Raw genomic sequence first — 13,267 nt, forward strand, 5'->3', positions numbered from 1 at the left:
TCATGAAGACATATTAGCTACATTAATAAAGATGACTTCGATGCGTGTCAGTCAATCTGTCTGTTCCACTCACCCAGCGCTGAGATGAGAGTCCTGGCTTTGACAGTTCCCACGCGGTTGGTAACACTGCACTCCCACTCCCCCTGGTGGTCTTTACTGAGAGGAAGCAGCAGCAGGGAGCCGTTGGCTGCTACAGAGTACTGAGAGGGTGTGGCAGGTGCAACCTACAGACAGGGAGGACAGAGAGGAGACCGGACACACAAGCTGGGCTGATCGCTGAACTGCAATCAGTGAAGAGTTTGTTTTTCCCCGTTTGTCCAGAAAGGTGTGTGTGTGTGTGTGTGTGTGTGTGTGTGTGTGTGTGTGTGTGTGTGTGTGTGTGTGTGTGTGTGTGTGTGTGTGTGTGTGTGTGTGTGTGTGTGTGTGTGTGTGTGTGTGTGTGTGTGTGTGTGTGTGTGCGAGTGTGAGTGTGTATATGTTCTTTCTTGCATGTGTGTGTTAAATAATAGCTATCTCTGCTCCAGGGCATGTCCACAGTTCATACTATCTTGTTCACATGTTGCCAGGCTTGTGTGCGTGCTTGTTGACTCAAGTAGTCAGTGGAGTACAGTCATTTGCTGTGGAGTGTATTGAAATGCAGTCACCTTGCTCCAGGTTACAGTAGGGGCTGGCTCTCCAGTGGTCTGGCAGGGGATAACAAGCGTCCTCCCCACCTCCTCTCGATACACCTTTCGGGGAGACACGTTGAGTGACGGGGGGTCCTGCCGGTCGGAAACAAAACAACCAGCCATGTCATTTAGACGAGGACATTGTCACAATTAGAGAAAGCGAGTGAAACAGTAGATTACCTTTAGCTGTAGCCAAGATGAACCTCATCTTAACCTATTTACTACCTATTCACAAAAGGATTAGCACAACAACTAACCTTGCCATACGGGAGCTATTGTAATCAGGCCACATTGAACTCAATTCATGTCACAGACTGACAAGTAGATGAGAGAAAAAAAAGATAATCTAAATATATTTTCTAAAACTCCTTACTTGTCTCAGATATGAGCTCTCCCTTTGGACTGAAAGAGGCAGATAATTGGGCCGCACTTTATTTTAAAGTACTGTCTCCACATAGGTGTTATTTACTTGCAATTTACACGGAAATGAAGTGGTAAAAATTGGGAATTCTCGTTCATTTTCTAAGAAACAAAGCAATATTTCTAAAGTTATTATTGTGTAATTACCATTTTACCACATCATTTCGAGGATAAATAAAGGGTCATTTGTCTAATAAAGTGCTAGAAAACTGTGTGCACCCTGACCTGTAGGATGACTGTCGTGGGCCCTGATTGGCCCATGGTCCCGAAGCTGTTGTAGGGGGTGCACTTGCACACGCCTGTTGCATCATCATTGACAGCTGCCATGAACACCGATCCTTCAGACGTCAGCGTCCATCCTGGGTACTGATTGGATAAAACAGTGAGAGGTCAGAGAACTTCTCAACAGTTTTTCAATTCAACTTAATGTTCATATATCTCTCTTGAATGGGAACATATTCTCTTCTGAGCACTAGGTCTACATGGCATAATATTGATTCCTTATGGAAATGGAAGATATGGGTAGATATCAGGTTGATACCTCTACCATGGCCAGATCCAGTGGCTGTCCATCCTTGGTCCAATCAACACGGAGCAGGAGGGGCTGGGCTCTCGCAGGGCAGGAGACCAGACCCCCCCAGGCCTGTGGGGAGATACGTCTGCTGAGGCATCTGGAGAGCCTGGGCAGGGTCTGCGAGGAAGGGAGGAAACAAATGAAATGATGGGATGGATGGATTGATAGATGGATAGGAAGGATTTGTATAATGACGTGGGGGACTGAAGATTAGAGATGAAGACATCAGCACGTAGACACTTACGTCTCACAGTGAGACTGGCGGAAGCAGTAGGCGGAGTTAACAGGCCATTGGTGGGCATGCAGGTATAGTTCCCAGAATGGTCTGGGGTGATGCGGGTGATGAGGAGGGTGCCGTCCACCATGATCTTCACCCGGGACTTTAGAGGCCTAACAACAAAGCAAAACGTAAACATTCAGACACACAACCCATGAAGGACATTCAAATAAAGCAAACGCCACATTAGAAACATCATAACAAACGCAAAAAATCCAATATGAAGAAGCCGTGACAAAACACACCAAACTTACTCTATGCGATGGACGTTCTCTCCCTGCCTCTGCCACACATAGGTCATGTTGGGGGGGGGATCAGCCACGGCCCGGCACCTCCAAATCAGTTATCATGTGAGAGGAACACTACCACACATGCATGACACAGCAACATTTATCATGTGAGAGGAACACTACCACACATGCATGACACAGCAACATTTATCATGTGAGAGGAACACTACCACACATGCATGACACAGCAACATTTATCATGTGAGAGGAACACTACCACACATGCATGACACAGCAACATTTATCATGTGAGAGGAACACTACCACACATGCATGACACAGCAACATTTATCATGTGAGAGGAACACTACCACACATGCATGACACAGCAACATTTATCATGTGAGAGGAACACTACCACACATGCATGACACAGCAACATTTATCATGTGAGAGGAACACTACCACACATGCATGACACAGCAACATTTATCATGTGAGAGGAACACTACCACACATGCATGACATGCATGAACACTACCACACATGCATGACACAGCAACATTTATCATGTGAGAGGAACACTACCACACATGCATGACACAGCAACATTTATCATGTGAGAGGAACACTACCACACATGCATGACACAGCAACATTTATCATGTGAGAGGAACACTACCACACATGCATGACACAGCAACAGTTATCATGTGAGAGGAACACTACCACACATGCATGACACAGCAACATTTATCATGTGAGAGGAACACTACCACATCATGAGAGGAACATACCACACATGCATGACAACAGTTATCATGTGAGAGGAACACTACCACACATGCATGACACAGCAACATTTATCATGTGAGAGGAACACTACCACACATGCATGACACAGCAACATTTATCATGTGAGAGAACACTACCACACATGCATGACACAGCAACATTTATCATGTGAGAGGAACACTACCACACATGCATGACACAGCAACATTTATCATGTGAGAGGAACACTACCACACATGCATGACACAGCAACATTTATCATGTGAGATTCAGGAACACTACCACACATGCATGACACAGCAACATTTATCATAGAGGAACACTCACCACACATGCATGACACAGCAACATTTATTTGAGAGGAACACCACACATGCATGACACAGCAACAGTTATCATGTGAGAGGAACACTACCACACATGCATGACACAGCAACATTTATCATGTGAGAGGAACACTACCACACATGCATGACACAGCAACATTTATCATGTGAGAGGAACACTACCACACATGCATGACTGACATTTATCAGCACACATGCATGACAGCAACAGTTATCATGTGAGAGGAACACTACCACACATGCATGACACAGCAACATTTATCATGTGAGAGGAACACTACCACACATGCATGACACAGCAACATTTATCATGTGAGAGGAACACTACCACACATGCATGACACAGCAACATTTATCATGTGAGAGGAACACTACCACACATGCATGACACAGCAACAGTTATCATGTGAGAGGAACACTACCACACATGCATGACACAGCAACATTTATCATGTGAGAGGAACACTACCACACATGCATGACACAGCAACAGTTATCATGTTGGTAGATTATGGCTGGTTGAGATAAATGTGTAGAGGATGTGCTTGAAGGTCTGTTTTGCGGTCTTCCATAAGGCTTTGAAAGCCGTACTGTAATCCAAACAGGTGTCAATGCCAAAGCTAAACGGCACATCCTCGTCACATTGACGTCACTGGGCATAAACATAGCATGGCTTGAAATACATGGAGCATATTGTATTGCATAAGTGAGATTCATGAGGAAAAACATCCACAGAAAGAACACTACATAAATCCTCAGATTCACCTGTAATGCAAGAACTCCCATTCACCACTAGATGGCGATAATGCCTCACCACACTCAACAGAGGATTTGGGTAACACTAGACAAAGTGATGGGTGTATGGCTCACTGTGTACCAGTGGAGATTCCAGTGACTAAGACTGGGAGAAAATAAGGACAGAGTATGCTGCTAGATTTTTCTAATCTCCTTGTATGACCCAGGGGGAAAGTGTAGTCAGGAAACTCATAAACAAACAGACAGTGACTGACCTTTGACCTTCAGCTTTGTAACATGAGTCACATTGCCCTGTGTGTTGGTGGCGAGACATTCATACCGTCCTCCGGCCTCCGTGCTCACTGCTCTGAGAGACAACGTCCCACTCAGCAGCTGAGATACGGAGAGAGAGAGACAAAGAGCGAGAGCAAGAGAGCAACGAATTTCCCTGCAGGGACAATAAAGTTTGCATTGAGAGCGAGAGAGATTGCAATGTGGGATTGTAGTGGTGAAATTAACTTTTTATATATTTTTGTTGTTTAGCCTTGAAGACTGAACCATGACTCCTCACCTCAACTTTGTCTCCTCCAATCAGAGTACCATCTTTAGCCCAGGTTATGGTGGGTGGTGGGTTGCCACGAGCAACACAGGCTAGAGAGAGAGAATTCCCCACTAGAGCCTCCAGGACAGGGGGAGGGGTCTTGGTGAAAATAGGAGGAGCTACAGAACAACAACAAGGACAGTCAACACAACAACGTCAATCCCTTTCCCAGAGAGAGCTGAAGGTCTCATAAACAACAAAGCTGAATCAGCAGGCTTGACCCTGTTTACAATGAAGATACAACGAAGTCAAATTGGCTAAATGCTATTGAACTGGGGTACACAAACATTACATGTTAGGGGCAGATCATGTAATGTACAGTCCTCCAGTGAGTGAGTGAAGCTCTCCCTGACACTGTGCGCCTGCCAAGGAGTCTTAAACCTCATCAGACAATGGCCTTAGTTGTGAACCTGCAGGTCTTTGACGGTACACCACAGGCCATGTGCCTGGCTAATCTGCCCAAATGCCTCTGCTCCTCTCTCCTCTCTTCTCCTGCTCCTCTCTCCTCCTCTCCTGCTCCTCTCTCCTCTCCTGGTCCTCTCTCCTCTCCTGTTCCTCTCTCTTCTCCTGCTCCTTTCCCCTCCTCTCTCCTCTCCTGGTCCTCTCTCTTCTTCTGCTCCTCTCCCCTCCTCTCTCCTCTCCTGGTCCTCTCTCCTCTCCTGTTCCTCTCTCTTCTCCTGCTCCTCTCCCCTCCTCTCTCCTCTCCTGGTCCTCTCTCCTCTCCTGCTCCTCTCTCCTCTCCTGGTCCCCCTCTCCTCTCCTGCTCCTCTCTCCTCTCCTGCTCCTCTCTCCTCTCCTGCTCCTCTCTCCTCTCCTGCTCCTCTCCCCTCCTCTCTCCCCTCCTGCTCCTCGCTCACCTCCTGCTCCTCGCTCACCTCACCAAATATCTGCGTGGCAGGAGAGTGGCGGGGTGTCTGCATGAGTGAGATGTTACAATGTGTTCGTCTGAGCAGTCATGTTTTGTTGAGAGAGAGAGAGGTCAGAGAGAGATAGAGGGAGTGTGAGTGTAGAGAGAGAGGTCAGAGAGAGATAGAGGGAGTGTGAGTGTAGAGAGAGAGGTCAGAGAGATAGTGGAGTGTGAGTGTAGAGAGAGAGGTCAGAGAGAGATAGAGGGAGTGTGAGTGTAGAGAGAGAGGTCAGAGAGAGATAGAGGGAGTGTGAGTGTAGAGAGAGGTCAGAGAGATAGAGGAGTGTGAGTGTAGAGAGAGATCAGAGAGAGATAGAGGGAGTGTGAGTGTAGAGAGAGAGGTCAGAGAGATAGAGGGAGTGTGAGTGTAGAGAGAGATCAGAGAGAGATAGAGGGAGTGTGAGTGTAGAGAGAGAGGTCAGAGAGAAATAGAGAGGGTGTGTGTAGAGAGAGAGAGATAGAGAGAGAGAGAGAGAGAGAGAGAGAGAGAGAGAGAGAGAGAGAGAACCGAGAGAGATTGAGGGGGTGTGTAGAGAGAGAACCGAGAGAGAACAGAGAGAGATTGAGGGGGTGTGTGTAGAGAGAGACAGAGAGAGAGATAGAGAGAGAGAGGGAGAGAGAGAGAGAAAACAAAGAGAGATAGAGGGTGTGTGTGTAGAGAGAGAGGACAGAGAGAGTTAGAGGGTGTGTGTAGAGAAAGTGGTCAGGGAGAGATAGAGGGAGTGTGTGTGGAGAAAGAGATCAGAGAGAGATAAAGGGAGTGTGAGTGTAGAGAGAGAGGTCAGAGAGATAGAGGAGTGTGAGTGTAGAGAGAGAGGTCAGAAAGAGATAGAGGGAGTGTGAGTGTGAGTGTAGGGAGAGAGAGAGGTCAGAGAGAGATAGAGGTGAGTGTGAGTAGAGAGAGAGGTGAGTGTAGAGAGAGATAGAGAGATAGAGGAGTGTGAGTGTAGAGAGAGATCAGAGAGAGATAGAGGGAGTGTGAGTGTAGAGAGAGAGGTCAGAGAGAGATAGAGTGAGTGTAGAGAGAGAGTGTAGAGAGAGAGGGAGTGAGAGAGAGAGAGAGAGAGAGAGAGAGAGAGAGAGAGAGATAGAGAGATAGAGTGTGAGTGTAGAGAGAGATCAGAGAGAGATAGAGAGAGAGTGAGTGTAGAGAGAGAGAGAGAGAGAGAGAGAGAGAGAGAGAGAGAGAGAGAGAGAGAGAGAGAGAGAGAGAGAGAGAGAGAGAGAGAGAGAACAAAGAGAGAACAGAGAGAACAGAGAGATTGAGTGGGTGAGTGTAGAGAGAGAGAGAGATAGAGAACACAGAGAGAGAGAGAGAGAGAGAGAGAGAGAGAGAGAGAGAAAGAACAGAGAGATTGAGTGGGTGAGAGTAGAGAGAGAGAGAGACAGAGAGAGAGAGAGAGAGAGAGAGAGAGAGAGAGAGAGAGAGAGAGAGAGAGAGAGAGAGAGAGAGAGAGAGAGAGAACAAAGAGAGTTAGAGGGGGTGTGTGTAGAGAAAGAGATCAGAGAGAGATAGAGGGAGTGTGTGTGGAGAAAGAGATCAGAGAGAGATAGAGGGAGTGTGTGTGTAGAGAGAGATCAGAGAGAGATAGAGGGAGTGTGAGTGTAGAGAGAGAGATCAGAGATAGAGGGAGTGTGTGTGTAGAGAGAGAGGTCAGAGAGAGATAGAGAGGGTGTGTGTAGAGAGGTGAGTGAGAGAGAGAGAGAGAGAGAGAGAGAGAGAGAGAGAGAGAGAGAGAGAGAGAGAGAGAGAGTTAGAGGGAGTAGAGGGTGTGTGTAGAGAGAGGTCAGAGAGAGATAGAGGGAGTGTGAGTGAGAGAGAGAGAGATCAGAGAGAGATCAGAGAGAGATAGAGGGAGTGTGTGTGTGTAGGATAGGAAGGTTGAGGATAATAGGGCTCCATGGCTGTCAAATCATCCCCCTCCCCACCACCAGCCCCTCCCCATCACCAGCCCCTCCCCAAAACCAGCCCCTCCCCACCACCAGTCCCTCCCCATCACCAGCCCCTCCCCATCACCAGCCCCTCCTCTCACCAGTTACAGACAGTAGGGTCCAGGTCCCATTGTGGTTCTCGTCTGTGGTTTGGTTCAACAGGAGGATGCGACACTCGTACAGGCCCTGGTCCTCCATGAGGAGCCCCTTCACTCTCAGAACAGTGTTCCTGACCAGAGACACACGGCCTGGGGACACATAGGAGGACACAGGGTTAGACGACATGAGACAAATTACAAACCAATCAGACAACTGGAGTTTTAGGGGTTTTCAATTCAAAGAATGTGTGCTTTACAATTGATAGGAATGTTCTTCAATGGTACTTAAATGTCCAATAGATAAAGCCTTCAAGATGTCGTGAGCTTTATAATTTGATCTCCTGGTTGCCAGGTGACTGCACCCTGGGTCAGTGGTGTTTGCTGACTCACCCCTCCCTCCCTACCCCCTCCCTGTGGCTTTTCTCTCTCTCTCTCTCTCTATCTCTCTCTCCCTCTCCTCTCCCTCACTCGTTATCTCTTAGCTTGTCATTTCTTTTGTTATTCTATGAAGCCATTTTCACAATAAATAACTGAAACACTGCAGTTTATCAGCGTTATTAAGCCTCTCCTTTACAGACAGTGAAGCATTTAGGAAACAAATGAAACAGTCACTACGAATAATAACACGTGAAACTTGAGAAAATGCACATTGTTTGTTTGCCAATTGGCTCCCTCTCATCCATAGACACATACATCTACCACACACACACACACACACACACACACACACACACACACGGCATTACAAGAGCATGAGCCTGCCTCACACTGTAGCGCTAATGTGTTTGTGACATTGAGTCGTTGAAGTGTGTTGAGCTAATCATTAACCGCTGTCCCTGTCCCTGGTGACAGGGAGGGACTGTTTCTATGCCCACCGTGGGGCTCAGGAAGCGAGTTAAAGGGATGGTGGCTGTGATAACAGGTGAGGAACCGCGTATGACGGCACATCTCGTTTACTTTTCTAAATGGAATGGGGACTAAATCCACATGGGAGTTGGGGTCAGAGCAACATACACATTCACATGCTAACATACATAAACACACCAGGGACTGGTTCGCTTCAATACCTTAACCTCTGACCTTTGCTTCGCTCTATAAACGACCAATAATTCCAGCCAGGGCACAGTATAATCGCAATGATTCACATAGAAGCTTAGCAGAGGTTTGGATTTAAATATAGTTTCTGTGGAGACCTGACAGGCACCACCAGTGACGTGTGTTTTGTCATATATTTGTATTTTTAATCCCAGCCCCCGTCCCCACAGGAAGCCTTTCGCCTTTTGGTAGTCCGCCATTGTAAATGAGAATTTGTTCTTAACTGACTTACCTTGTTAAATAAAGGTCAAATAAAAAATATATAAATCATGGAGAGCAAGGGGAGGGAAGGGGAGGGTGGATCAACAGAGGAGGCCTGATAGCCTATCACTGTTTAAAAAGGTGCGCATGAAAAACAAAAACCTCTAGAAAGAGTGAGAGAGCTGATAGGGAGGGAGAGAGATGGTAGGGAGAGAGAGAGGGAGGTAGATAACAGGAAGCGAGAGAGATAATAGGAAAATAGCGAGGGGGAGAGAGATAATAGGGAGAGAGAGGGGGAGAGAGATAATAGGGGTATGGGAGAGAAAGTAGGGATAGAGAGTGGGGGAGATAATAGGGAGAGGGAGGGAGAGAGTCAATAGGGAGAGATGATAGGGAGAGAGAGAGATAATAGGAAGTGAGAGAGATAATAGGGGGAGAGAGAGGGATAGAGAAAATAGGAAGTGAGAGAGATAATAGGGGGAGAGAGAGGGATAGAGAAAATAGGAAGTGAGAGAGATAATAGCGAGAGAGAGAGAGTGAGGGCGATAATACAGAGAGAAAGAGAGAGGGGGGAGAGAGGGATGGAAAGACATAATAGGGAGAGAGAGTGAGATAATAGGAAGAGAGAGGGAGATAGAAAGCAGGAAGTGAAAGAGATAATAGGAAGAGAGCGAGGGGGAGGGAGATAATAGGGAGAGAGAGAGGGAGAGAGATAATAGGAAGTGAGAGAGAAAATAGGGTGAGAGAGTGAAGGAGATAATAGGGAGAGAGAGGGGGACAGAGATAGTAGGGAGAGAGGGGAAGAGAGTTAATAGGGGGAGGGAGAGATAATAGAGAGAGAGGGAGAGTGATAATAGTGAGATAATAGGGACAGAGATAATAGGAAGTGAGAGGTGGAAGAGATAATAGGGAGAGATGGAGGGGGACGTAATAGGAAGTGAGAGATAATAGGGAGAGAAAGGGAGAGAGAGAGGTAATAGGGAGAGAGAGATATGGAGAGATAATAGGGAGGATGAGAGGGAGCGAGATAATAGCGAGAGAGAGAGATAATAAGGAAGGGAGAGAGGGGGAGAGAGTAAATAAGGAGAGAGAGGGAGAGAGAAAGATAATAGGGAGTGAGAGAGAGGGTGGGGGGTAATAGGAAGATAGAGAAGGAGACAGATAATAGAGAGATAAGAGGAAGAGAGGGAGCAAGATAAGTGATAAAGAGAGGTAGAGAGATGGAGAGATACTTGGCAGAGAGGGAGAGATAATAGGAAGAGAGAGAAGGAGAGAGAAAACAGGGAGAAAGAGATCATAGGGAGAGAGAGGGGAGAGAGATAATTGAGAGTGAGAAAGAGGGAGAGAAAGGGGGAGATAATATGGGTGATAGAAGGATATATAATAGGGGAGAGAGGGAGAGAGATAATAGGGAGAGAGGGAGAGAGAGATTGCAGGAAGAGAGAGATAATAGGGGGGGAGAGAGGGAGAGAGATAATAGGGAGAGAGGGGGAGAGAGATAACAGGAAGAGAGAGAAAGGGGAGAGAGAGAGAGAGAGAGAGGGGGAGGGAGAGATAATAGGGAGAGAGAGAGGAAGCTAGATAATAGGGGCAGAGAGAGTGAGAGATAATAGGGAGAGAGAGAGCGATAATAAGTAAAGGGAGATAATAGGGATGGTGAGATCATTTTTGGAGCAAGAGAGACAAGAGGGAGAAAGGTGTAATAGGGAAAGATGTAATAGGGAGAGAGGTGGAAAGATAACAGGGAAAGAGTGGTACGGAGTTAATAGGGAGAGAGTGAGATAAAAGGGAGAGAGATAATAGGGAGAGGGAGAGAATAATAAGAGGGAGAGAGATAATAGGGAGAGAGAGAGCAAGAGAGGGAGAGAGATAATATTAAAAGATTGAGGGAGAGATAATAGGGAAAGAGAGAGGGAGAGATAATAAGGAGAGAGAGCGGCAGGGATATAATAGGGAGAGAGCGAGAGGGCGGGAGATAGAGAAGGAGAGAGATAATAGAGAGAGAGATAAAAGAGGAAGAGAGGGAGAGAGAGAGGTAGAGAGAGATGGAGAGATACTTGACAGAGAGGGAGAGGGGGGGAGATAATAGGAAGAGAGATAGGGAGAGAGAAAACAGGGAGAGAAAGAGATAATAGGGAGAGAGAGAGGGGATAATATAGGTGAGAGGGAGGGAGCTAATAGGGAGAGAGAGGGGGAGATAATAGGGAGAGAGGGAGAGAGAGATAACAGGAAGAGGCAGAGAGAGAGAGAGAGAGAGAGAGAGAGAGAGAGAGAGAGAGAGAGAGAGAGAGAGAGAGAGAGAGAGAGAGAGAGAGAGAGAGAGAATAGGGAGAGAAAGAGAGGGAGATTGATAAGAGGAGGAGAGAGATAATAGGGAGAGAGAGAGCAAGAGAGGGAGAGAGATAATATTAAAAGATTGAGGGAGAGATAATAGGGAGAGAGAGATGGAGGTAATAGGGATAGAGATGGAGAGATAGTAGGGAGCAAGAGAGAGGGAGAGAGCGGGAAAAAAAGACAACAGTGAGAGAGAGAGGTACGGAGATAATAGGGAGAGAGAGAGGGAGAGATATAATATTAAGAGATTGAGGGATTTAGATAATAGGGAGAGAGAGGGACAGCTAATAAGGAGAGAGAGGGGGATAGAGATAATAGGGAGAGAGAGAGGCAAGGAGATAATAGGGAGAGAACTAGAGGGAAATACATAATATGGAGAGAGAGAGATATGAGGGAGAGATTATTATTATTATTATTATTATTATAGAGAGAGGGAGAAAGATAATAGGGAGAGAGAGAGGGATAATATATATATATATAGAGAGAGAGAGTGGGAGAGACACTAGGTAGAGAGAGGGGGAGATAATAGGGAGAGAGGGAGAGAGATAATAAGGAGAGAGAGATAGAGAGAGAGAGAGAGAGAGAGAGAGAGAGAGAGAGAGAGAGAGAGAGAGAGAGAGAGGGGGGAGATAATATTAAGAGAGAGCGGGAGAGAGATAATATTGAGAGGGAGAGGTAGAGAGATAATAGGGAGAGAGGGAGAGACATAATATGGAGAGGGAGAGAGATAATAGGGAGAGAGAGAGAGGAGAGAGATGATAGGGAGAGAGAGGGAGAGATAATAGAGAGTGAGAAGAGGGAGAGAGAGAGGGAGATAATAGGGGGTGAGAGGAGAGATATAATAGGGAGAGAGAGAGGAAGAGATAACAGGGAGAGGGGGTGAGAGGGAGACATTTACATTTCATTTACATTTTAAGTCATTTAGCAGACGCTCTTATCCAGCATAGCGACTTACAAATTGTGCATTCACCTTATGACATCCAGTGGAACAGTCACTTTACAATACTGCATCTAAATCTTAAAGGGGGGTGAGAGGGATTACTTATCCTATCCTAGGTATTCCATAAAGAGGTGGGGTTTCAGGTGTCTCCAGAAGGTGGTGATTGACTCCGCTGTCCTGGCGTCGTGAGGGAGTTTGTTCCACCATTGGGGGCCAGAGCAGCGAACAGTTTTGACTGGGCTGAGCGGGAGCTGTACTTCCTCAGTGGTAGGGAGGCGAGCAGGCCAGAGGTGGATGAACGCAGTGCCCTTGTTTGGGTGTAGGGCCTGATCAGAGCCTGGAGGTACTGAGGTGCCGTTCCCCTCACAGCTCCGTAGGCAAGCACCATGGTCTTGTAGCGGATGCGAGCTTCAACTGGAAGCCAGTGGAGAGAACGGAGGAGCGGGGTGACGTGAGAGAACTTGGGAAGGTTGAACACCAGACGGGCTGCGGCGTTCTGGATGAGTTGAAGGGGTTTAATGGCACAGGCAGGGAGCCCAGCCAACAGCGAGTTGCAGTAATCCAGACGGGAGATGACAAGTGCCTGGATTAGGACCTGCGCCGCTTCCTGTGTGAGGCAGGGTCGTACTCTGCGGATGTTGTAGAGCATGAACCTACAGGAACGGGCCACCGCCTTGATGTTGGTTGAGAACGACAGGATGTTGTCCAGGATCACGCCAAGGTTCTTAGCGCTCTGGGAGGAGGACACAATGGAGTTGTCAACCGTGATGGCGAGATCATGGAACGGGCAGTCCTTCCCCGGGAGGAAGAGCAGCTCCGTCTTGCCGAGGTTCAGCTTGAGGTGATGATCCGTCATCCACACTGATATGTCTGCCAGACATGCAGAGATGCGATTCGCCACCTGGTCATCAGAAGGGGGAAAGGAGAATATTAGTTGTGTGTCGTCTGCATAGCAATGATAGGAGAGACCATGTGAGGTTATGACAGAGCCAAGTGACTTGGTGTATAGCGAGAATAGGAGAGGGCCTAGAACAGAGCCCTGGGGGACACCAGTGGTGAGAGCGCGTGGTGAGGAGACAGATTCTCGCCACGCCACCTGGTAGGAGCGACCTG

At 47.3% G+C, this 13,267-nt stretch overlaps 1 protein-coding gene across 1 annotated transcript in view; it reads right to left on the reverse strand.

Moving 5' to 3' along the window:
- LOC124006850 (protein turtle homolog A-like) overlaps nt 1-13,267 on the reverse strand; it is a 64,855-nt gene that overhangs the window by 23,844 nt on the left and 27,744 nt on the right. Inside the window, 11 exon segments of the mRNA XM_046317047.1 lie at nt 74-224; nt 645-761; nt 1,314-1,454; nt 1,636-1,716; nt 1,718-1,779; nt 1,907-2,052; nt 2,194-2,271; nt 4,182-4,212; nt 4,322-4,439; nt 4,618-4,766; nt 7,588-7,734. Coding sequence (XP_046173003.1) covers nt 74-224; nt 645-761; nt 1,314-1,454; nt 1,636-1,716; nt 1,718-1,779; nt 1,907-2,052; nt 2,194-2,271; nt 4,182-4,212; nt 4,322-4,439; nt 4,618-4,766; nt 7,588-7,734 — 1,221 coding nt within the window.

The sequence above is a fragment of the Oncorhynchus gorbuscha genome, linkage group LG20 (genome assembly GCF_021184085.1).
Source record: "Oncorhynchus gorbuscha isolate QuinsamMale2020 ecotype Even-year linkage group LG20, OgorEven_v1.0, whole genome shotgun sequence".
Lineage (NCBI taxonomy): Eukaryota > Metazoa > Chordata > Actinopteri > Salmoniformes > Salmonidae > Oncorhynchus > Oncorhynchus gorbuscha.